At 45.2% G+C, this 25,856-nt stretch overlaps 1 protein-coding gene across 3 annotated transcripts in view; it reads right to left on the bottom strand.

Moving 5' to 3' along the window:
• Positions 1 to 25,464, bottom strand: part of MAN2A1 (mannosidase alpha class 2A member 1) — a 213,765-nt gene extending 188,301 nt beyond the window's left edge. For all 3 annotated transcript variants that reach the window (XM_086413372.1, XM_086413373.1, XM_086413375.1), the window contains exon 1: positions 25,140 to 25,464. In XM_086413372.1, coding sequence (XP_086269498.1) covers positions 25,140 to 25,274 — 135 coding nt within the window. In that variant the 5' untranslated portion in view covers positions 25,275 to 25,464. The remainder of the gene's footprint in view (positions 1 to 25,139) is intronic.
• Between the last annotated feature and the right edge of the window lie 392 nt (positions 25,465 to 25,856).

The raw sequence follows: 25,856 nt of genomic DNA, 5'->3' as shown, positions 1-25,856 counted from the left end.
CAGAAGAACTGTACAAAAAAGATCTTCATGACCCAGATAATCACAATGGTGTGATCACTCACCTAGAGCCAGACATCCTGGAAAGTGAAGTCAAGTGGGCCTTAGGAAGCATCACTACGAACAAAGCTACTGGAGGTGATGGAATTCCAGTTGAGCTACTTCAAATCCTCAAAGATGATGCTGTGAAAGTGCTGCACTCAATATGGCAGGCCACAGGACTGGAAAAGGTCAGTTTTCATTCCAATCCCAAAGAAAGGCAATGCCAAAGAATGCTCAAACTACCGCACAATTGCACTCATCTCACACGCTAGTAAAGTCATGCTCAAAATTCTCCAAGTCAGGCTTCAACAGTATGTGAACCATGAACTTCCTGATGTTCAAGCTGGTTTTAGACAAGGCAGAGGAACCAGAGATCAAATTGCCAACATCCGCTGGATCATCATAAAAGCAAGAGAGTTCCAGAAAAACATCTATTTCTGCGTTATTGACTATGCCAAAGCCTTTGACTGTGTGGATCACAATAAACTGTGGAAAATTCTTCAAGAGATGGAATATCAGACCACCTGATCTGCCTCTTGAGAAACCTGTATACAGGAAGAAAGAGTTAGAACTGGACATGGAACAACAGACTGCTTCCAAATAGGAAAAGGAGTACATCAAGGCTGTATATTGTCACCCTGCTTATTTAACTTCTATGCAGAGGACATCAAGAGAAACGCTGGGCTGGAGGAAGCACAAGCTGGAATCAAGATTGCCGGGAGAAATATCAATAACCTCATATATGCAGATGACCACCCTTATGGCAGAAAGTAAAGAAGAACTAAAGAGCCTCTTGATGAAGGTGAAAGAGGAGCATGAAAAAGCTGGCTTAAAGCTCAACATTCAGAAAACTAAGATCATGGCATCCGGTCCCATCACTTCATGGGAAATAGATGGGGAAACAGTGTCAGTCTTTATTTTTCTGGGCTCCAAAATCACTGCAGATGGTGATTACAGCCATGAAATTAAAAGACGCTTACTTCTTGGAAGGAAAATTATGACCAACCTATGACAGCATATTAAAAAGCAGAGACATTACTTTGTCAACAAAGGTCTGTCTAGTCAAGGCTATGGTTTTTCAGGTAGTCATGTATGGATGTGAGAGCTGGACTATAAAGAAAGCTAAGTGCCAAAGAATTGAAGCTTTTGAACTGTGGTTTTGGAGAAGACTCTTGAGAGTCCCTTGAACTGCAAGGAAATCCAACCAGTCCATCCTAAAGATCAGTTCTGGGTGTTCATTGGAAGGACTGATGTTGAAGCTGAAACTCCAATACTCTGGCAACCTGATGAGAAGAGCTGACTCATTAGAAAAGACCCTAATGCTGGGAAAATTGAGGACAAAAGGAGAAGGGGACAACAGAGGATGAGATGGTTCGATGGCGTCACCGACTCGATGGACATGGGTTTGGGTGGACTCTGGGAGTTGGTGATGAAGAGGGAGGCCTGGAGTGCTGCGATTCATGGGGTCACAAAAAGTTGGACACGACTGAGAGACTGAACTGAACTGACTGAACTACAGAATGTTTCATGTGAGCCTCATCCTCATGCTAACCACAAAGCAAAATGCTACAGCAGATTCACAAAAGATAAAGAGAATCAAAGCATAATGCTACAGAAAAATCAAGTTACAAAGGAATAAAGAACAAGGGAACTGCAAAACAGCCAGATGACAAAATGACATTAGTAAGCTCTTACCAATTAGTAATTACTCTAAATGGAAATGGATTTAATTTGCAGATAAAAAAACAGAGTGGCTGGATGGACAAAAAGCAAGACTAACTATATACTGCCTACACAACACTCACTTCTGCTTTAAGGAGGCACAAGGATTTAAAGTGAAGGGGTAGAAAAAAGACATTCAGGAGAATTCCCTGGTGGTCCTGTGGTTGGGACTCAGTGATTTCACTGTCAGGACCCAGGTTGGATCCATGGCTGGGGAAGTATGATCTTCCCTGCTGTGCTGCTGTGCTAAATCACTTCAGTCGTGTCCGACTCTGTACGACCCCACAGACGGCAGCCCACCAGGCTCCCCCGTCCCTGGGATTCTCCAGGCAAGAACACTGGAGTGGGTTTCCATTTCCTTCTCCAATGCATGAAAGTGAAAAGTGAAAGTGAAGTCGCTCAGTCGTGTCCGACTCTTAGCGACCCCATGGACTGCAGCCTACCAGGCTCCTCCATCCATGGGATTTTCCAGGCAACAGTACTGGAGTGGGTTGCTATTGCCTTCTCCGACAAGCTGTGCAACTCAGGCAAATAAATAAATAAACTAGCAATATTTTTGAAAAAAAGATACTCTGTTCAAATAAAAACCAAAACTGAAGTATAATTCTATCAAACAAAATAGACTTTAAGCCAAAAATGGTAAAAAGAAACAAAAAAGTCACTATATATGGACAGAGTAATCAATTCATCAACAAGATATAACAATCTTAAATATATATGTGCCCAACATTGGAGCACCAAAATATATTAAGCAATTATTAACAGACCCACAGGAAAAACAGATAATATAGTAACAGTAGGAGACTACTGTTCAAGCTTGATTGCCAATATACATTGGATCATCAAAAAAGCAAAAGAGTTCCAGAAAAACATCTACTTCCGCTTTATTGAGTACACCAAAGCCTTTGACTGTGAGAATCACAACAAACCATGGAAAAATCTTAAAGAGATGGGAACACCAGACTACCTGACCTGCCTCCTGAGAAATCTGTATGCAAGAAGCAACAGTTAGAACTGGACATGGAACAACAGACTGGTTCCAAATAGGAAAAGGAGTATGTCAAGGCTGTATATTGTCACCCTGCTTATTTAACTTCTATGCAGAGTACATCATGAGAAATGCTGGGCTGGAAGAAGCACCAGCTGGAATCAAGATTCCTGGGGGAAATATCAATAACCTCAGATATGCAGATGACACCACCCTTATGGCAGAAAGTGAAAAAGAACTAAAGAGCCTGTTGATGAAAGTTTAAGAGGACAGTGAAAAATCTGGCTTAAAACTCAACGTTCAGAAAACTAAGATCATGGCATCTGGTGCCATCACTTCATGGCAGATAGATGGGGAAACAATGAAAGCAGTGAGAGACTTTATCTTTTTGGGCTCCAAAATCACTGCAGATGGTCACTGCAGCCATGAAATTAAAAGACGCTTGGTCCTTGGAAGGAAAGCTATGATCAACCTAGACAGCATATTAAAAAGTAGAGACATTAATTACTTTGCCAACAAAGATCTGTCTAGTCAAAGCTATGGTTTTTCCAGTAGTCATGTATGGATGTGAGAGTTGGACCATAAAGAAAGCTGAGCACCGAAGAATTGATGCTTGTGAACTGTGGTGCTGGAGAAGACTCTTGAGAGTCTCTTGGACAGAAAGGAGATCCAACCAGCCCATCCTAAAGGAAATCAGTCCTGAATATTTATTGGAAGGACTGATGATGAAGCTGAAACTCCAATACTTCGCACCTGATGCAAAAAGCTGATTCATTGGAAAAGACCCTGGTGCTGGGAAAGATTGAGGGCAGGAGGAGAAGGGGACGACAGAGGATGAGATGGTTGGATGGCATCACCAATGCGATGAACACAAGTTTGAGTAAGCTCTGGGAGTTGGTGATGCACAGGGAAGCCTTGCATGCTACAGTGCTTGGGGTACACGACTGAGTAACTGAACTGTACTGAACTGACAGGACTTTAATATCCCACTTTCAACAACTGATAGATCATCCAGACAGAAAATCAACAAGGAGACACTGGTCTTGAGCCATACTTTAGGAAAACAGATTGACAGACACATATAAAACGTTCCATCCAAGAGTAGCAGAACACACATTCTTTCTCAGCACACAAGGAACACTCTCCAGCACAGATGATAGGATAGGCCACAAAGCAAGGCAGCAAGCAAATTTAAGAATACTGAAAGCTCATCAAGTATCCTTTTCCAGCAGAATGGACTCTAACTGGAAACTAACTAGAAATAAACTAACAGGAAGAATAGTGGAATATTCAAAAATATGTGGAAATTATATAACACACTTCTGAATAACTGATGGGTCAAAGAAGAAACCAAAGGGAAATCTAAAAATACCTTTACACAAATGAAAATGGAAACACAGCATACAAAAACCCAGGAAATGCTGAAAAAAGCAAGTCTAAAAGAGAAATTTATAGTGATAAATGCCCACATTAAGAAAAAGAAAGATCTCACACAACTTAACAACTCAAGGAATAGAGAAACAGAAATAAACTAAGCCCAAAGCTAGCAGAAGGAATTAACATATATTAGAGCAGAAATGGAGAAGGCAATGGCACCCCACTCCAGTACTCTTGCCTGGAGAATCCCATGGACGGAGGAGCCTGGTAGGCTGCAGTCCATGGGGTCGCTAGGAGTCGGACATGACTGAGCGACTTCACTTTCTCTTTTCACTTTCATGCATTGGAGAAGGAAATGGCAACCCACTGCAGTGTTCTTGCCTGGAGAATCCCAGGGACAGGGAGCCTGATGGGCTGCCGTCTATGGGGTCGCACAGAGTCAGACACAACTGAAGCGACTTAGCAGCAGCAGCAGCAGCAGAAAGAAATGGAAAGATCTTCCTTGTTCATAAGTTAAAAGAACAATTATTATTAAAATGTCCATATTACCCAATGCCACCCCTATCAAAATTGAATGCAATCTCTATCAAAATTCCAATGGCATTTTTGACAGAAATAGAAAGAACAATCTTGCAATCTGTATAGAATGATAAAAGACCTCAAAAAGCCAAAGCAATCTTGAGAAAGAATAAAGCTGGCATTTCCTGACTTCAAGCTGTACTACAAAGTTACAGCAATCGAAACAGTATGGTACCGGCATAAAAAGTGACCCAGAGGCAGTGGAGCAGAATCAGAAGCTCAGAAATAAATCCTCCCGTATCTGGTCCAAGAATATTTAACAAAAGAGGCAAAAATATTCAATGGGGAAAAGACATTCTCTTCCATAAATGATGTTGAGAATAATGAGAAACCACAAGCAGAAGAACTGAATTAGAACCCAAATTATACCACTGAAACGGACTCAAACATGAGAACTGCAACTATAAAACCCCTAGAAGAAAACATAAGGAAAATGTTTGACATTGATCTGGGCAACAATTTTTTGGATATGACCCCAAATGCACAAACAGCAAAAGCGAAATCAATAAATTAGCCTATATCAAACTAAAAGTTTCTGCACAGCAAAAGAAGCAAACAACAAAACAAAAAGTCACCTATGGAATAAAAACAAAACACCTGCAAACATATATCTAATATGGGATAAATACCCAATATATGAAGAACTCATACAATTCAATAGTTTAAAAAAAATCTGATTAAAAATTGGGCAGAGGAACAGATTTTTCCAAAGATGACATATGATGGCCAAGAAGCACATAAACAGGTGCTCAGCCCACTATCACCAGGGAAACACACGTCAGAGCAGCAGCGTCACCTCACAACGGGCAAAGTGCTACCAACAAGACGAGGTGACGAGCGTCGGTGAGGGTGCAGAGAAAAGAGAGCCTTGTGCACTCTCCGTGGGAATGTAAACTGTGTAGTCACTACGGAAAACAGCACGGCGTTTCCTCAAAAAATTAAACACAGAACCGCTACGGGATCCAACGATGCCACTTCTGGGTATGTACAAAAAGGAAATGAAAACAGGATCTCAAAGAAATGCCTGCATCCCCACATTCACTGCAGCATTACCGACAACAGCCAAGACAACAGAGCAACCTAGGTGCCCATCAGCAGATACAGAAAATGTGCTGTACACAGACACACACACACACCCTCAGTCATAAGAGCCAGAAGGAAGTCCTCTATCTATGGTAACACAGATGAACTCTGAGGGCATTATGCTACGTGCAGTAAGTCAAAGAAATACATGTAATATGTAGTATCATTTACATGTGGAGTCTAAACAATCACAGAAACACAGAGTAGAGTGGCAGTCACTCGGGGCCTGGCAGAGGAGAAAATGGGGAGATGCGGATAAAAGGGGGTAAACCACCAGCTGGAGGATGAGCACACTCTGGGGTCTAATGTACAGCATGACGATCACAGTTAAAGACACTGTATATGTATGTTTTCTCACCATAAAAAAGAAACTGTGACTATGTGAGGTGACGGATATGTCAACTAACATTATTTCACTATATATGTATCAAATGATCACCCGTACACCTTAAGCTTATGTGCTGTATGTCAATTATTTCTCAATAAAGCTGAAAAAAAAACAGAATAAAAATAAAGCCAAGCCAAATTTGAATTATGGTTCCACTATAAATGGCTCTATAACCTCGGGTAAATTACATAATTCCTCAGCTTCAGTCTTCCTCATCTGTAAAACAGGGATCACATGTAAGAACTAACTCACAGCACAGTTATGAAGTGTTAAGTCAGCTTTCACACACAAACCAGGTTAGACAGCACCTGGTGTGGTAGCAGAATGGCCCTCAAAGATGTCCATGCCCTAATCCCTGACATCTGTGAGTCTGCTACTTTACATGGCAAAAAGGACTTTGCTGATGTGATTAACTTAAGATTTTTGAGATGGGGAGACTGTCCTAGAATATTCAGGAAGTCCAAACATAATCACATATAATGGAAAAGAAGGTGACAGATGCATCAGAATCAGAGGAGACACAGAGACAGAACAGGAAGTCTGAGCGACACTGAGTTGGAAGGGGACCTCAGAGCCAGTGAACACTCGCAGACTCCAGAGACTGAAAGGTGAGGAAATATTCTCTCGTAAAGCCTCCCAAAAGAGGCAGCCCTGCCAACATCTTGATTTTAGTCAAGTAAGACCTATTTCAAACTTCTGACCTGAAGAACTATAGGATAATACATTTTTTCTTGTATAAGCCACTGTTTATTGTGATTTATTAGGAAACTAATACACCTTCATTGACTACACTAAAGCCTTTGACTGTGAGGATCACAAAAAAATGTGGAAAATTCTGAAAGAGATGGGAATACCAGACCCATATCTGCCTCCTAAGAAAATTGTATGCAGGTCAGGAAGCAACAGTTAGAACTGGACATGGAACAACCGACTGGTTCCAAACAGGAAAAGGAGTACGTCAAGGCTGTATATTGTCACCCTGCTTATTTAACTTATATGCAGAGTACATCATGAGAAACGCTGGACTGGAAGAAGCACAAGCTGGAATCAGGATTGCTGGGAGAAATCTCAATAACCTCAGATATGCAGATGACACCACCCTTATGGCAGAAAGTGAAGAGGAACTAAAGAGCCTCTTGATGAAAGTGAAAGAGGAGAGTGAAAAAGCTGCCTTAAAACTCAACATTCAGAAAAAGATCATGGCATCCAGTCCCATCACTTCATGGCAAATAGATGGGGAAACAATGGAAACAGTGACAGACTTTATTTTCTTGGGCTCCAAAATCACTGCAGATGGTGATTGCAGTCATGAAATTAAAAGACATTTTCTCCTTGGAAGAAAAGCAATGACAAACCTAGACAGCAAATTAAAAAGCAGAGACATTACTTTGCCTACAAAGTCTGTATAGTCAAAGCTTTCGTATAGTCAAAGCTATGGTTTTTCCAGTAGTCATGTACAGATATGAGAGATGGACTATAAAGAAGGCTGAGCACTGAAGAATTGATGCTTTTGAACTGGGGTGCTCAAGAAGACTCTTGAGAGTCCCTTGGACTGCAAGGAGATACAACCAGTCCATCCTAATGACGATTAGTCCTGGGTATTCATTGGAAGCATTGATGTTGAAGCTGAAACTCCAATACTTTGGCCACCTCATGAGAAGAGTTGACTCATTGGAAAAGACCCTGATGCTGGGAAAGATTGAGGGCAGAAGGAGAAGGGGACGACGGAGGATGAGACAGTTGGATGGCATCACTGACTCAATGGACATGGGTTTGAGTAGCGTCGGGAGTTGGTGATGGACATGGAGGCCTGCCATGCTGCAGTCCATGAGGTCGCAAAGAGTCGGACACGACTGAGTGACTGAACAACAATAACACAGCTGGCAGAGAGCTGACCTATACGAAGCTCAGCAAGCATCCTTACCCTTGCAGCGTAAGGAAGTCTGTCCAAATGCACGTAGAAGGGGTGGAGGGCTGGGAGCCTAAGAAGCTGAGAGCTTGTACCATGGAGCAAGGAAGGTTAGACCACGTGACTTTATCCGCTACTTTCCCAGGGGTGCTGCGATCTAACAAGATTATATATTATCTTTACATGAAGGAGGCAGGAAAAGACATGGTTGAACATATTTTACCAGGAAAGAAACACCCATATCATCACCGCTGACACTTTGGGATCAAAGAACAAAATGCGTGTTAAAGCTCCTCTGGAACTGTAGTGCAGCAGTGGAGTAAGAGGTGGCTGCAGCTTACAGGTAAATGCCAGGGTAACCAGGGCCACGGAGGCCAAGGTGGAGGAATGTGAGAGGCTCTGCCAGGACAAGTGAGCCGGGGCAGCGGAGGGGGGCGGCGTGAGGCACCAGGAAAGAGAGAAAAGCGGCCCCTTAGTTTTGCTCAGGCAGCTGGGGAACTGAGAGGGTGGGGTGGCATCCTGAGAAAAGAGGACACGCTGGGGAGGAACCAAGAGGGGCAAAGGTTCCGTCCTGGGGCCATCAGACAGCTCAACGGTGGTGTCACACAGAGAGGCACGTCTACAGCAGGAGAACGTGTAAACTTGAGCGGCCAGTACCAATGTGAATTTAAAGCAGTGGGGACAAGTGGGATCACCCAGAGACAGAGTGCATAGATCTGCCTTTTACCATTTTGTAAAAGGCTCACCAGGCAATTCTCACACATTCCCAGTTAAGAACCACTGCACTAAAGCTAAATATAGGAACAGTGATTTGGTAAAAGAGAGCCCGTACTTCCAGCAGGGGTGTCACCAGTACCACCATAGCCCAGGGCAGTTAGCTGCTGTTCAACTATTCAGAAAAACCCTATTTAATCAGATCTCAGGCTCTTAACAGGAAGCATTTTGGTTTGATTGAATGACAAGTCACCCAAGTGACCACTCACCCCTTAAGATGTGCACTGCTGAGGCCAGAGAGCATGTGAACTAAAGCTGTGGCCACAGTTATGTATGTAACTCTATCAACAAGCCCCAAACCAATTACTAATGACCTCTCAATGACTTCCCAAATCTAGAACTTTTCGTGCCTGAAGCTCTTCCAAGGTACTGTCTTTGTGCTTCTACTTGTCCATCCAAGGAAATAAACGCCCTCATGATGTGAGCACAAAGAATACTTAATTACATACTACCCTGTCAAAACACAGGGGCCAAGGCACTCTGGGCCCCGGAAATCGTCCCTCATGGATCACGCACCTGCCGAGGCGCGACAGTCACCAAAGAACTGTGGTGGAGCACGAGTTGCCCTGAAGGGGCGAGCTGGGCCTCCATGTCCACCAGCCCTTCTTCCTGCAGGGGGCCCGAAAGAGCCATGGCCGCATGTAGACAACCACTCTGCAGCTGCTGGAATCCCTGCAAAGGGTCCGGCCCAGACCCAGAAAAACAGCAGGCCCCGTCCTTGTGACCCTGTCCTCCCCACGTCCCTAAGCACGGGCAGCACTGCAGCTGCCGGCAGCGGCCTGCAGGCTCTCCTCCCCTCTGTGGGTGTCCAGCGCTCACGGAGATCAGAACCCAGCCGTGCCCACCCACACTAACCCAACGCAGCTGCACGGAAACCACCTCCTGTTGAGGCAACCTAGAGGCACACAGGCACCATACAAAGCTAAGTTCTGCAAAACGGGCATCTTTTTAAAAATGATTATGAGAATGAGGGCTTGTAGACAGCACAAAATGTTTCAGCTATAAAATATTTTCATACAGTGCAACTTTATTACTTTCAAATACACTTAATAACTGCGATTGACACTAACAAATTAGGTGTTGACTAATAGAATTCTTTCTTTAATTCCACACTTTGCAAACTGTTCTAAGGAATATTACTTTTCTTTATATTTTGCAACATTTTAAAAAACCACACTGATTTTTCTTCTAAAACATTTCATATTTTAATGGAATTTCTATTCTGAAATATAGCACTCTGAAATAATGTCAACATTGTATCCCACTCAAGAACTTGCACAAAAGTTCATGAGACGCACTTTCAGAATGCAAAAATTCCCAGAGAACCAGGGTTATATGTCATGTATTCATCTCATCAGACTTCTGCTCTATGTTGTTAATCTGTCTCATATTTTTTGACATATGCCTGTCTTTGTACACAGGGTTATTATGCATGATCTATTTATACTACCTAAACTCATTTTCCATGAAGGAAAGGCATATATTATATTTTAGGTTCTCCTAATAAAAGTTCTATCGACATAATTTTCACAAGTAGTCTTAAGAAACATGATTTTAATGTAAAAAGAGAGTAACTGCCAATAATGGAAAAAGCAAATCAACCTGAACAGCATTAGCCTATTAAAATAAAGGCAAGTGTCATGTCTAAGACAGTTTTTCACACAGAAATTGTTCAGGGGAACCTCCTGAAGGCAGGACTGTAGTAGGTAAGTAGTCAGCTTACCTTTAGTCTTATTCATACTAACCGTTTCCTGAATAAGCCCCTCTGTTCCTTACTCACAAGAGTCAGGTGTTTAGACAAGCCCCATCTTAATTATAATAAATTCTGAATTTCCTTACTTTTATTTACAAGCATCAAATATTCTAAAGTTTTACCAATCCTTTCCTGCTGCTGCTGCTGCTAAGTCACTTCAGTCGTGTCCGACTCTGTGCCACCCCATGGACTGCAACCCACCAGGCTCCTCCGCCCATGGGATTTTCCAGGCAAGAGTACTGGAGGGGGTTGCCACTGATCCTTTCCTAGAGACTTTATAAAAATCGGTATGATAGCAAACAGACTTGTGGTTGCGCGATGGGGGATGGATGAGGAGTTTGGGATGAGCAGGTGTAAACTATCACACATAAACAAGAAGGTCCTACTGCGTAGACAGAGAGCTACACTCAGCATGCTGCGCCAAGCCGCCATGGAAAAGCATGAAAGGGACTGTGCGAACATTAGATATGTGTATAACTGAATCACTTTGCTGTACAGCAGAAATTAACACAACACTGTATATCAACTATACCCCAATAAAATAATTGTTTTTTAAAAAAAGAGTCTGAATCAGCTGCTCTCCAGGGTGCAAAGGGGCATGATGCTCGCGTGGGCACAACAAGTGTGACAGTGAAGTGCACGGATTTCACACGCAGAAACACAACACAGCGACCTGCTAAATACCATACTGTCGGCTACCATAGAGCTAGAGATGTACATTTCTTGGGTTCTTCATTTTTTTAAACAATTACTAGTTTACTCTCCCCCGAAAGTCACAGGAAGTACCTTGCATCTTGAGTGCTGTCATTCGGGCCTGAAAATTTTCAAGAACTGCCCTGAGGACCAACACACTTCTTCAGTTTGGGATGAGAGTGGTGTGAGGGCCACTCACCAGTCAGATGGGGGAGGCTCTCCTTTACTGGGGGTGTTCGCAGATGTCCGAGATGCTCAGACCGACCTTGAGCTGTGAGGCCCTTTAATCTCCTCTCTCTCCCCCTCTCCCTCCTCCAGCCTCCAACACAAACCTGCACACATAATCTACTTTCATTCTTATAACCTAGAAGAAATAATTCCGGACCAGAATTAGGGCCAAAGATGAGATGGGTCTTTTTTCATTTCCTACCAAAATGCTTCTTTGAAATCCTTCCTTATGATAGCATTATCTGTTCTGAGATATGCTCATCAATAAGCTGGTTTCTGAAAATCTGAATACAAGCTGCTGCCTTTTATTAACATCTGCTACACAGTACTCTCAACCTAAGGCGCGTGGGCTCTGGATGTAAGGAGCGCTGCTTGGCGCTTGGCTCTCCATTCACAAAGCCAAGTCCCAAGTGCATGCCCCACCCGCCCGTGCGAGGCTCCTCACTCGCGTCTCCCTCCCCTTCTCTCCCTCTGGCAAGCCAGCACACTTGGCTATTTCCAGGCACAACCACCTCATCACAAACCAAACTGAACTTGGCTTCCCAAACCAGCTTATCCTTCCAACTACCCCCTTCTGCAAACAGTACAGCAAGCAGTCTCCAAATGCTCCAAAGGATAAAGGTGGGAGAACTTGTTTTAACTCAAGCCACCTATCCTTACCCTTTATCAAATCTGTGAGGAAACCCGGATGCTTCTTTTCACAAAACATCTCCACATTTCCCCTCTGCCTCTTGATTCCAGCCAATTCAATACTGGTACAGGGATTTACTGCCTCATGTCTGTATTACCTCAAACAGATTCTCAGCTGCCTTCCTGCTTCTGAGTCTTCCTACACACTGTTACCAGAATAATTCAGACTGAATATTCTCTTAGCTCCCTTCCAGGCCTAAAATTTTCTATGAAATTAATTCTCCAACACTGGTTCTCTCAAGCAGCCTCCTGACATATCCAACAATTCTGAATGGCTCACCCCATAATTCCCCGCACTGGCTCACAGGGCAATTCACAACGGATCCCAAACGACCTACTGTGTTTCCCCAGGGACTCTAGAAGTTCAAAGGTCATAAATCAAACCAATCCCCTCACCCCTTCTCACGCAGCCAGGCTCCACTGGGACTCCAAGCCTTTGGAGGTGTCATGCTTCACACAGGAATGTTCTTTCTCCCCTCAAAGTCCTACCCGATCAGAAAAGCCTAGCCCTGTGCTGTGTCATGGTCAGTTTGGGCTAGGCCACTACATGAACCTAGTTCTAACTCTAAGGCCCTCGCCCTTATACTGAAAAAACACCAACTAAGATCTTGGACTCTTGTTTTACTCTTAGTTCCTATGCTCCCGGAACCTACAACAGTGCCTGGCACCTAACGTGTACTATTTTAAGCTGTTCATCAGTAACAACTAGCATTTACTGAGCATTTGCTATGTGCCAGGAAGTCTTCCAACTTCTCAAAATTAACTCTTTTAAAGAATAACTAAACGCTCAACTGTCTCTAGCTGTCTCACAAATGGCAGTTGTGTCTCCACAACTAAGAAGCTCTACCAAAGCAAGGAACATATTTGGTACGTCGGCCACAATTTGCACAGTACGTAACACACAGCGAGCCAGCAAATGGTGCTGGCGACAGGACAACAGGAAGCTCCCCGAATTATGGGACAGCAAGCATGTCCCAAGGATGCTGTGACAAGGAACGGGACACAGATCAAAAAAAGAAAAAAAACTGCTGAGGTCCAGTTTACACGTCTGTGTCCTTATCTGAAAAATCAAATACTAAATTACCAACCCTGGAAGGGCCTGCCCAACTCCAAGACTTCCGTGACGTTTTCATGACTTTTCTGAGATTCTGATGACTGCTAAGAGAATGACTACCTCACTGGATTTTAAAAAATGCACATTCAGGATTATTTTATGCAGAAAAGAATTCTGAGAATGATTCATACTGTCAGGCTTCCATCCTCTAATGCTCCAAGGGTAAAAATGTTGCCACAAAGGCCAAGACCAATAGAGTCCATGTTCCACGTTCCTCCACACCTGCGGCAGGGAACAGAGGGCAAACGCTGCAAAGTACGTCATCAGCCCAAAGCGCAGCTTCACTCTGGAGAGGAAGAGCTCCCCGCCTCCCACCACAAAACCAAACACCGGCAGATCTGGACAAAACATGTATTTAGAAGAAAACGACCACTGCAGGTCCCCTGGCTCTCCAGACCCCTGATTCAGGACAGTGAGGTTCACTGGTAGGATCAGGCCTCACTTGAGACCTGCTCTGACTCTCCAAAAGGAATTCGTTTCTCTCGACTTATGAAGGCGACGACATGCATAGGAAGCCAGTGTGGAAATCTATTTACATATGAAAAATGAATATATTTTAAAATGAGGGAAAAAACTTTAAAGTTGCATTACTCAATGAGATGCATTACACCCGTTTTGTTCATGTGAAATGTACTGCATTTTAATGGTGACAGCGAAGTCTCTGAGGATGTAAATGGGAGAATGGCCTGTGCCACAAGGAATGATGAAAATCATACATAATCTTTGAGAAGCATGAAGAAGGTTCGAAACTAACGGGAATTAATTACTCCTGGATAAACAGACTAGCACAGGGCCCTGTGGACGTCCTGGAAGTCGGTTCTTCGCCTCCAAGCTGCCCAGTCCTCGGGGTCCCAGAGATGACTGCCGAGTTCTGGCCTGGATCTCTGGCTTAGGAAGAAGATACCTGGACTTGGGCAATCCAAGCAGTCAGATCAGACTCAGGACTCAGCCCACCTGTGAATTACAACACATCTAAAATGCAACAAAGTCACGGTTTGCATCTCAAGACTATGGATCAATTTTGTACAGTTCGTGCCCCAGAACCCTCCATCCCAGAGCAGTCCCAGAGTAAGAAATCTTTAGGTGGGAGAAGAGAAACAAATTAAATATGTCAAGCATATCAGTGCTATAACACAGAAGTTCCCGAAGGACATCTGAAAAAATCTATGAAACATGCAGACAACAGGAGTTTTAAACCATACTCTCAAAACACAAACTAAGTTTGAGTAATGCTAACCTAATAACCAGCTTACAAGAATTTTGTTTGTTTTTAATTAGCCTACGTCTGCTTCAACAGATCTAACCACACTGTTTGCTTCCAATGTTAATAACAGAGAAATACAGTTTAAAGCAGGGGTTGGCGAACTTCTGCAAAGAGCCAGACAGTAACTTAGGCTTTGTGCGCTATGCTGTTTTTGTCCCAACTACTCCTCTCTGCCCTTATAACACAAAAACAGCCAGAGACGATTGGATTCACACAGGAACAAGCGTGACCACGTCGTGAATTATTTAACCATTTACAAATGGAAGCTCCAGTCTCCCATTGTGGTCCTACAACAACAGGCGGCAGGCCCCACTGGGCTGAGTTACCTGACTTCCCCTGAGTTGAAGCCCAGAGCCCCAGGCAAAAGGAAGGAGAGCGCTTGCCCGGAACTTCCGTCACTCTTGTCCCACCCCATCTCCACCCCCTTCTTTAAAAAGCCTAGTTAGGACAAAATGAAATGAACGGGAAGGAAGTCTCCATCAGCGACTTTCTAGTTTCCTTCCCAGCTTTTTCTGATCTCAAGAAGGAATTAAAAAATGCAGTAACCAAAGTCATCATAATTAGAAGAAATAAAACAAGTAATACTCTGAAGAGAGTAAACAGCTTGCCTGAGAAAGTTTCAGATCTCTCAAATTATTTTTGCATATGCCTTTCATACTACCTTATTACTAATCAATATATCTTATCTTCCTGTGCTAAAAGGCAAGGGGAATAAATCTAAACCTTTAAGTTTGCATAAACGAAAAGATGGCTTATTTACTATCATTTGATCAAATGCTTTTCTCAGAATAAAAAGTTTGCCCAATTTTTTTTCATTGTTTCAGTATAATAATATTCCGTTTTTAACTTCCATATGAACATAATCTACGCTTGTATTTTCTGTAACATATTGTAATGAGGAATCCTAAAAATGCAAGTGAATTTTGCGCATCTAGTTAAAGGACACATTTCAGTCATGAAAAAAAAAAAAGCTAGTTATCCCTGAATATTAGCATTAAGCCTTTTGATCTAACTATAAGACACGACATAAAGCTCCCAGAAGAGAGCACAGGCAAAACACCCTGTGACATGCACTGCGCCGGTGCTCCCTGAGCCCCAAGGCGGCAGAAGAGATGCAGGCACAAACACACAAAGGGGCCTACTCACACGTACAAGCTTCTGCGCAACGGAGAGTTCCATAGACAAAAAGACGACCTACAGGCTGGGAGAAATGATGTGCAAACAATGAGACCGACAGGGCTTGATTTTCAAAATATACAGACAGTTCACACAGCAAAAAAACACAGTCAGAAAATGAACAGAAGACCTAAATAGACACTTCCTCCAAGAAGACACACAGATGGCCAATAAGCACATGAGAAGAGATGCTCCCCTTCTCAATTACTAGAGAAATGTGAATCAGAACTACAAGAGGCACCACTCACACGGGTCAAAATGGCCGTCGTTTAAAAGTCTACAAACAAGAAATGCTGGACAGAGTGTGAAAAAAACGGAGCCCTCCTACACTGCTGTTAGAAATGAAAATTGGTGCATCCCGAATGGAGAACAGGAGGAAGGTTCTCAAACAACTAAAAATGGAGTTGCCATCCTGAAATCCCACTCCTGGGTATATATTCAGACAAAACTGTAATTCGAAAAGATGCATATACTCCTATCTTCATACTAAGTTAGTTGCTTAGTCATGTCCAACTCTTTGCAACCCCACGGACGGTAGCCCACCAGACTCCTCTGTGCATGGAATTCTCAAACAGGAATACTGGAGTGGGTTGCCATTCCCTTCTCCAGGGGATCTTCCTGACCCAGGAATCAAACCTGGGTCTCCTGCATTGCAGGCAGATTCTTTACCACTGAGCCACCAGGGTAGCCCCCTATGTTCACAGCAGCACTATTTACAATAGGTAAGACAGAGGGGAAATCTAAATGTCCCTCTACAGATGAACAGATAAAGAAGATGTGGCGCGCGCGCGCACACACACAGACACACACAGACACACACACACACACAGACACACACAGACACACACACACACACACAATGGAGTAGTACTCAGAAATAAAAAACCAGAATGAAATAATGCCATTTGAAGCTACATGGACAGACCTAGAGATGATCATACTAAACAGAGCGAGTCAGAAACAGAAAGCAAACACTGTATGACATCGCGCACGCGTGCAATCTGAAGCATGACACGCATAAACTCACCATGAGCCGGAAATGGACTCACAGACATAGGGAGACTCGTGGCTTCCAAGGCGCAGGGGGCAGGGTTGGACTGGGACTAGCAGACACAAACCACACAGAGAGATGGACAAACAGCCCGGGGGGCTGCATTCGCTATCCTGTACTAAACCACAACGGGAGAGAATACGTAAAAGCACACACACGCGTGTGTAACTACACAGACTTTGCAGTACCCCAGAAACTAGCATAATGTTGTAGATCAACTCTAATTAAAAAATAAAGAATTGAGCCTTTAATCACTTTTTCCTAAAATGCAAAATTCCAACATAGTGCGATCAGCATAAAGAACATGTCTTTGGCAAGAGTGAAGTCAAAGAGGTTTTCAAAGGGTTGATTTTTCCTCAGGAGGCCATTTAGCAATGTCTGGAGACATTTTTGGTAGCTCCCAGTAGGACAAAGGCGTTTCTGGCATCCCGTGGTAAAGACAGGGATGCTGCGACACATCGTAGGGTGCGTACGGATCCCAGGACAGCTCCCCACCCTGAGGATGGCAGTCACAGATGGCAGCAGCAAAGGCAGCGAGGCGCCAGGGGAGGAGCACACACATAAACCAGGGTGCACCGGGGAGTCCTTCTTTAGAAATAGTTAAGTTTACAAATTTAACATAAAATATTTACCGGCTACCAACTATGCACCGGTTGGCATCAAAGTATAAATAACGTTACCTTAAACTTAAATACACTGTCTCACAGAAAAACTACATTGTAACCTCAAGAGACTGAATTCACTCAATTCAAATTATTTAATCCTTCCCTATCATAAAGCACATTTAGCAATACCCAAGCACTAGGTCTGAATTCCATTTCAGTACAATCGACCCTCAAACCTGTTTGAACCTGAACATGGTTTCGACCTTAAAAATAGCAGTTTTGCTACTAACACCTATTACTGAAACAGAAACCTGTTTTAGCTAAAATGGTCTACCTCCTCTCCTGATCAACTTACTAATCACAACTACGAACAGAAGCAAAATTTGCTCTTGAGTTCCTCCTCCTCTTCTGAGTTCTCCATTTACTGTAAGAGATGATGCTACCAGGACAGAAGGTCCAATCCAGCAGCTGGAGATTGAATCCTAGTTGTTGAATAGCCTCCTGTTTTCTTAAAGACCGCCATGGAAATGAGTGAACAACAAGGGAAAACTAAGAGCAAAGCAGGGAATCAGCAGCAGCTACTGAACTACTCCTTTTAGGAAATCTAAACACTTAGTCCAGTCTGTTAAAAAAAAAAAAAAGCCAAACTTTTAACAGCTATCACCAACAGCAATAGCTGACTTAAAAACAACAAGTAAAAGTGGTAATTTTAATGTGTTTTATCCATAGCCCAGATATCCCTTAATGCCAATTAATGAGTCACAGAAAAAATCTCCTTTAGATAAATAGGATTGCAACATCTCCCAAGCAAAAGTATTTGGTTAAGTCCTAATAGCAGTGCTGATCTGAAAATAAAGCATTGAATTCAACTTAAAAATTAATAAACTTAAGCCTTCATGCCAGGTGCAGTCCGGAGTGTCTGTCTGTAGGAAGACCCTCGAGTCCTAGTGAAACACGCAGGTGAGAGAAACAGTTAAGGATGCTGGACGCAGGAAGAGGAAGAGGAACAGGAACCACCTCTCTTTCGGGCCTTTCCTGTTGTTTTACTCGTTTCTCTGAAATCCCTGGACGCCACCATGGTCATAGTTCCATCACTTCCCAGAAGTCACAGATCTCAAACAGCAGACCTCAGGAAATGAAACAAACTCTCTGATACACACCTGCACAAACCCCAGCAACAAGTGCTACAATTTATAAACGGAGCGCACTCAAGTGTGGAGAAGCAGAAAAGATCACATTTTTCTATTTATTACTCTTAAGAGTCACAGATTTTAAAAACAAGAAAAAACAAGTGGGAACTCAGGTCAACTTTTATTAAACATATACTATGTTAACTCTTAAGAAAGTAGTACAGATGTAAAGTGTTCTAGCATATTTTTATAGGTGTATTATACTTTCATAGTCAAAGTCAAAAAAACAAAAAGGGCAGAAAAGTCTCCCTCTACCAGTGCCTTTCTATCAGATACTTAAAGACATTCCCGCTTTGTCACTTGATAAATGTTATCTGGGCACAAAGATAAAATCTGAACTTCAATTTTACATTTGCCATCAATCTCAATCTCTGATCTTTCAAGAGGTAAAATTAACCCCTATATCATATGCTATACTAAAGATCGATACTTTGTTATACACAACCTGAGTCATTAATTCTCCAGACCCAAATATAAGACATTAATACGCCATCTGCTTAAGCACAATGTAGATAGTAAGCAACTGGTGAAATCTGCTTGTGAAAAGTAATAAAGAATTTCGGGAACACCTTAACAATGTTTCTCCTTTCCATTTGCTTGAATTCTTACATTACCTCAAAGCATATTCAGGCCATTAGACCCTGGTCAACCTCTCATTCAGAGTGGAATTTTTATTAATTTTTCTAGCTGAGATTTATTAACCCTGAAATAGACACACAAAAGCCACTGTTGCCTCAAGGCTTCAAAGCAATTCCTCCAAGAAACAGAGAGGAAAGCCTTTTAAGGACTATATGCAGGGTGGAGAAAGTGGAGCACCCAGAGTTGGGCTTACTTCCACCAGAGTCTGGCCAGGCGGTGGCAAACACAGACTTGTGGGAGGAGGGAAAAGAACGAAAGCAAATAGACTGCTCTCAACTGAAGACAGTTTTAAAACATATCTTGCTTACATGATGGACCACCTAGGGCTCCATGTTAACTGGAAGAAACTAAAATGGACAATTCAGAGCAAATCAATCCCTTTCTAGAAAAACCATTCCACTAGACACCAAAAGTGGTTTACAGGGACCGACTGACCACCTTAAAGAATTCAATACCCAAACTCATCAAAGAAATATAATTTAGTGCCACCTAGTTTCACTGTTTGGTGTTCTCATCAGATTAAGGTTTACTTAGGTGTTAGAAGGAGTGAAAAAAATAAACATCAACTCAAATGCTGGGATGCTATGCTGCATAATGGTTTCCACTATAACATTTAGCTCTCAAGTGAGTTGGAAGATATTGTAGGAGAGGTACAAATCTCAAGCATTAAATGTTTCATAAAAAGGAGCACATTCAGTGGTCTAGAACTGAGCCCACAACATCTCTGAGGAATGCCTGTACAATGTGTGTGTGTGTGTGTGTATGTCTGTAGTGTGTGTGTGTGTGTGTGTGTGTAGTATGTGTGTGCATGTGTGTAGTATGTGTGTGTGTGTAGTGTGTGTGCGCATATGTGTGTATGTGTTTATGTGTGTAGTGTGTGTGTGCGTATGTGTGTAGTGTGTGTGTGTGCGTACGTGTGTAGTATGTGTGTGTGCGTATGTGTGTAGTACGTGTGTGTGCATGCTCAGTCGAGTCCAACTCTTTGCGACCCCGTGGACTGTAGCCCGCCGGGCTCCTCTTTCCGTGGGGATTCTTCAGGCAAGAATACTGGAGTGGGTTGCCATTTCCTCCTCCAGGGGATCTTCCTGACCCAGGGATTGAACCTGCATCTCCTGCAGCTCCTGCATTGGCAGGCGGATTCTTAACCACTGAACTACGTGGGAAACTCTATGCCTGTACCATATGCCCCAGCGATTATATTTCTGGGCATTTTTCACAGAGAAATCAGGACATGTGTTCACACAAAAACTGTATGTGAATGTTTGTAATGTCCATAGCAGCTTTATTCAAAATAAGCTACCCCAAACTGGAAACAATCCAGATGTCTTTGAACTGGGTGGACGGTCGCACAAGCTACGCTCTGCCTGTGGGCACTAATAACAAGGAGCAAAATAAAAACGAGAAGACAACAGCAGCAACGGGACCATAAGGACAGGCGTGTACCAAGTCTCTCCAGAGGGTTACACCGAATGCAAAAAGCCGATCCCCAAAGGCTGCGCACTACGCGGTTTCACTTGTCATTCCCGAAATGACAAAATTATAGAAATTGAGGAACACATGAGTAGTTGCCAGGGGCTAGAAGGGGAAGGGATAGGAAGGAAGTGGTCATGGCTATAGAAGGGCAATGTAAGGGGCACTTGTGGCAACGGGAATATCCTGTATCTTCATTATATCAAGATACCAATATCCAGGGTGTTACCCTACAGTTTTGGAAGATGTTACCACTGGGGGAAACTGTTAAAGGATACATGTTATCTCTTTGTATTATTACTTATACTTGCATGTGACCCCATAATTATTTCAAAATTGACAAATTTTTTAAAAGCATCAAAGAAAAAAAAATCAGCAGCAGCACATTCATTAGGGCTTCATATTAAAAATTCCTTTAAAAAAATTCATACACTAAGAAGCCAAAGAGCAACATGCTCTTTTTTTCTACAAGGAAGCTGGAGCCTAAACAGTAGGCAAAGGATCACTAGGGGCAGTACAGCATAGTGGCTGAGAGCTTAGACTCCAAAGGCTGCCTGTTGAAATCTCAGCTTTTAGCTGTGTGACTTTGGGCAAGTTACTCTCTTCATGCCTGAGCTTCCTCACCTACTTGGTGGTGACTGTGTGAATGCAGTTTATCAAGTAAGACTAAAACACATCGGCTAGTATCAGACATACAAGGCTATAAGAATGTTTATCCAGTCCACCTGCCTGGGGATTCAGTGGCTCTTTAAAACTAAATCAAAGGTGTCTTTTGCACTGAAAATCCAGTATGAAAATCTCAGAAAAGACAAACTTAAGTATAAAAAGTTCCACTTTTCAAACCCTCTCCCCTTGCTGCTGCTGCTGCTGCTAAGTCGCTTCAGTCGTGTGAGACTCTGTGCAACCCCATAGACAGTAGCCCACCAGGCTCCGCTGTCCCTGGGATTCTCCAGGCAAGAATACTGGAAAGGGTTGCCATTTCCTCCTCCAATGCATTAAAGTGAAAGTGAAGTCGCTTAGTCGTGTCCAAAAACAAAATAAGCAGACGGCCTTCTCTTCCAGCAGCTACTGTCACTTTCCATTAATGCTTTATGTTCTAAGCAGGACTCCAGTCCCTTCATGAGAACTAGGGCTGGATGCTAAAATATTGGAATTAACTTCACCTAAGACTTTCCAGAGACCAAATGAGTCACTCACTTCTTTAGAAATAGTCAAATGCCAAGGTTGCCAGAGAACCCAACCTCAGATGTTTGCATAAATCATTTCCAAGTGATCATCAAGTCAAGCCCAAAAGATATTACTCAAGATAACATTCTGAGTAAGATCAGTTTTTATGGTTTTTCCTGTTAATGGAGAAAATTCTGAAAGTGGGACTATTGGGGCAAAAATCACAGCAAGTTAAGCCCCAAAATTATACAACATATTTTAGAAAGGCTTAAAACACCAGGGTGTCACCCCTCCCCCCACTTTTTTTTAACTATTTTATCCAATCTTATCAACAAGCACTGGACAAACTCTAAACTCCGTATTTAATGATACCCCATAGTGCTCATCCCACCGTATTTTCTCTATGCTGCTGCTGCTAAGTCGCTTCAGTAGTGTCCAACTCTGTGGGACCCCATAGACGGCAGCCCACCAGGCTCCGCCATCCCTGGGATTCTCCAAGCAGGAACACTGGAGTGGGTTGCCATTTCCTTCTCCAATGCATGAAAGTGAAAAGTGAAAGTGAAGTCGCTCAGTCCTGTCTGACTCTTAGCGACCCCATGGACTGCAGTCCACCAGGCTCCTCCATCCATAGGATTTTCCAGGCAAGAGTACTGGAGTGGGTTGCCATTGCCTTCTCCATTTTCTCTATAATACTACCTAAAAGTGTAGAGAGCAAGGCGACTGCAGCCCTCAGAACAGAGCCATTGTTGCACATCACTACGCTATTACCAGGTAAAAGGTCCTGCTCAGCCATTGGTTGGCACCGCCCACTGGCAACCAACGGTCAATGAGAGACCGTTAGTGGTGCTGCTCAGCCATTGGTTGGCACTGCAGTGGGCCCCGCCCACTGGCAACCAACGGTCAATGGGAGTTTCAGCCCACAGTTGTAGGGTGGAGGTCATCACGTAGAGAGTAAGGCCAAGAGGCGGATCCTGACCTTCTCCCCCAACCCCTCCAGCCTGTTCTCTGGCCTTGGGCAAGTGGATGAGCTGCGGGTCCCAGGGAACAGGCTGAGAGCCGTGTCCTGCCGGGCTTCAGAGCCCTCCCCAAAGTCACCGCCAGCCTTGGCCTGGGGCTTCCCGGGCAGCTCGGCTGGTAAAGAACCCGCCTGCAGTGCAGGAGACCCCGGTTCGGTTCCTGGGTGGGGAAGTTCCCTGGAGAAGGGACAGGCTACCCGCTTTCGTATTCTTGGACTTCCCTGGTGGCTCAGGCAGTCAAGAATCCGCCTGCAACGCAGGAGCCCTGGGTTTGATCCCTGAGTCGGGAAGATCCCCTGGAGGAGGGCCTGGCAACCAGTGTTCCTGCCTGGGGAATCCCCACGGACACAGGAGCCTGGCAGGCTATAGTCCAGTGGGTCACAGAGTGTTGGACATGACTGAGCGACTAAGCCCAGCACAGCACCCCTTGGCCCAAGCCTGGAGGCGGCGGTGACCCTTGCCTACATCCCTGCCTCTGCGACCTGATGGCAGCAGCCATCTGCACGGACACAGCCTGGGCCCCTGGGCCCCTGGGCCCGCCGGCCGGAGCCTGAGGAGCGTGCGGGCCAGCTGGGTTCGGGGCCAGGCTCCTCAGCGATGGCCAGGGTAGGGTCTGGGGCCCTGGCCCTGAGGGAGCCGCAGCTGAGACCGCCACCTCTTAGCCAGGACCCGGACCTCGGTGGGGAAAGTTGTGCCTTGGGATCTTGCCCTTCTTTTGTCAGGACAGAGAATAATATTCGTTACATAGAGATTTACAGGAACGTCCTTACCTTACCATGACTTGACTTCAAGAATAAAGGGTTTGACACCAAGAAGTCTGCAACAATTAACCATGCCCCTCTCTCACCTTTTGCTTTTAAAAGGGCTTTCACGAAAGCTTTGAGTACATTTGGGGCTCTTAAGACATGAGCCACCCATTTCCTTGTATGACTCTCAATAAACCTGCCTCTGTTCCAGACCCCAACGTTTTAGTATTGTTGGCCTCACTGTGCATCAGACACACAATTTGCGTTTTCAATAACAAAAGCAAAAGCTTTAAAATTTTTTGATACATCTGTTTACAATCAGATTATTAATATCTTTCATCTGCAAAGCATTTTGAGTGAAGTATATTGATGACACCATTCACAATGGTGTCACATGGTCTTTTTTCACTTTCATAATAATTCAGGTAAAATTAGTCTAATTTCATTAAATTCAAGCCTTTTGTCCCAGTGTATCACCGGAACAAAAGGCAAAAATATTCGCTGGTTATTTACAGTGTCACACAAAAGATAGAAAACAAAACAAAAAACGCCAACTTGTTCACATCCTACGTTTCTCTGCTGTTAAGTAGCTGATGTATCAGCTTGTCGGGGTTTGGGGTTCTTCAGGTTCATTCATTGCAGGGGATACTACACATTACCCAGTTTCACTAAAATTTCTAGATATTACAGATCATTGGCAAATAACGAAACAAAACGCACAGGCGGCGCGGTATCTTCCCAAATAGGAACCGATTGTTCCGTTAGCTTATTTTTAGTAACTTTAAATAAAAGACTTAAGATGGGTCGTTTTCCCAGTTCCTTTGACAGTGTGATCGTGGCCCGGGACGGAGCGCCCCACAGCTTCCGGCTGGAGAATGACACGCGCTTCCCCAGGTTCTCCCGACTGCGCCCAACAAACCCGAGGTAACAGCTGAAGAATGACGACACCAAAATCAACCCTACAGATTTTCATTCTGGAGGTCTGCAACACCAAATAAACTTTTATGTCTCCGGAGACAGTGGAGTTAGAAAACAAATAAAACACCCAGATGGGGTCTGCTCTATCGGTTTCCGCGACCGAGGTCGCGCAGGGGGTCTGCGGCGGCTTAACCCTGTGCGGGCCAGGGGCTCCCCAAACAGCTGTCAGGGGGCGCTGCGCGCGAGCAAGCCGCACAACGCGCCGGGCGACCCGGCCGGCAGGTGAGCGCCCCCGCAGGCCCGGGCCCCGGGGCGTGATCCCGCCACCTCAGGCCGCCGGGTACTTTGCTAACTCCGCGCGCCCCGGGAAGCCGCGGCTTCCCGGGTCGCGGCCATCGCCGTCCGAACGCCGCGGCGCCCGGGTGGGAGGAGGATCCGAGCCTCCCCCGTCCAGTTGGGCCTCGCCCTGCCCGAGCGCGGAGCCTCGGCGGAGCAGCGGGTAACTACCGGCTCCGCCCGCACCCTCCCGGAGCCCCGCGGCCCCACTCCCCGGGGCTCACCTGCGGGAAGGAGCCCTCGCGGCGCGGGCTCTTGGGGTAGTCCAAGTGACCCCGGTCCAGCATCAGGTAGAGCGAGAAGATCACCACGCAGAAGATAGCGCTGCCGAAAACGGTGAACTGCCGGCTCAACTTCATGTTTCCTCGATAGACCCGGCGCCCGAGCACGGTCCCCGCTCGGAGCCGGCGGAGCGCGGACTCCGGGAAGCGGCGGCCGGAGGCTCCCGGCTCCTGGGCTTTCGCCCTGCGCGCGCTCCTCTCCGCCGCGGGCGCGGGTCCGGGCGGCGCTCCTCACCTCGTCTCCGGCGCCCCCACGCGCCCTCGGCCCTCGGCCCGGCCCGCCGCCCTCCCCGGGGCGGGACGCCTCACGCCCGGAAGGGGCCCGCTCGCCCTGGCCGCGGATCTCCGCGCCGGCCGCCGGCGGGGCGCGCGGGGCAGGCGCAGGCAGGGTCGCCGCGCGGACTTGCTACCGCCGTCGCGAGCACCGGGTCGGCAGGAAAAGTTTTCTCGAGCCGGGCCGGCGCGTTCTCTCCGCCCAGGAGTGCGGGCACTGCAGCTCCGCGCAGAGGGAACAGGTCCGCGGAGCCGCGCGGAAGGAAATCAGGAGGGAGGGGCCGGGCCCCACAACTTAGCGCCGGGACGGCCGGGCCCGCCCCGAGGCGCCGCCCCCGCCCGCCGGCGGAGCCCCTTCCTGCCGCTGCCGCCGCCGCCGCCGCCGCC

Source organism: Bos grunniens, chromosome 7 (genome assembly GCF_055505025.1).
Source record: "Bos grunniens cultivar Pamir isolate PY7600 chromosome 7, Bosgru_T2T1.0, whole genome shotgun sequence".
In the NCBI taxonomy this organism is placed as follows: domain Eukaryota; kingdom Metazoa; phylum Chordata; class Mammalia; order Artiodactyla; family Bovidae; genus Bos; species Bos grunniens.
Note: the sequence above shows the minus strand (reverse complement) of the source record. Positions and strands in the feature narration are given on the sequence as shown.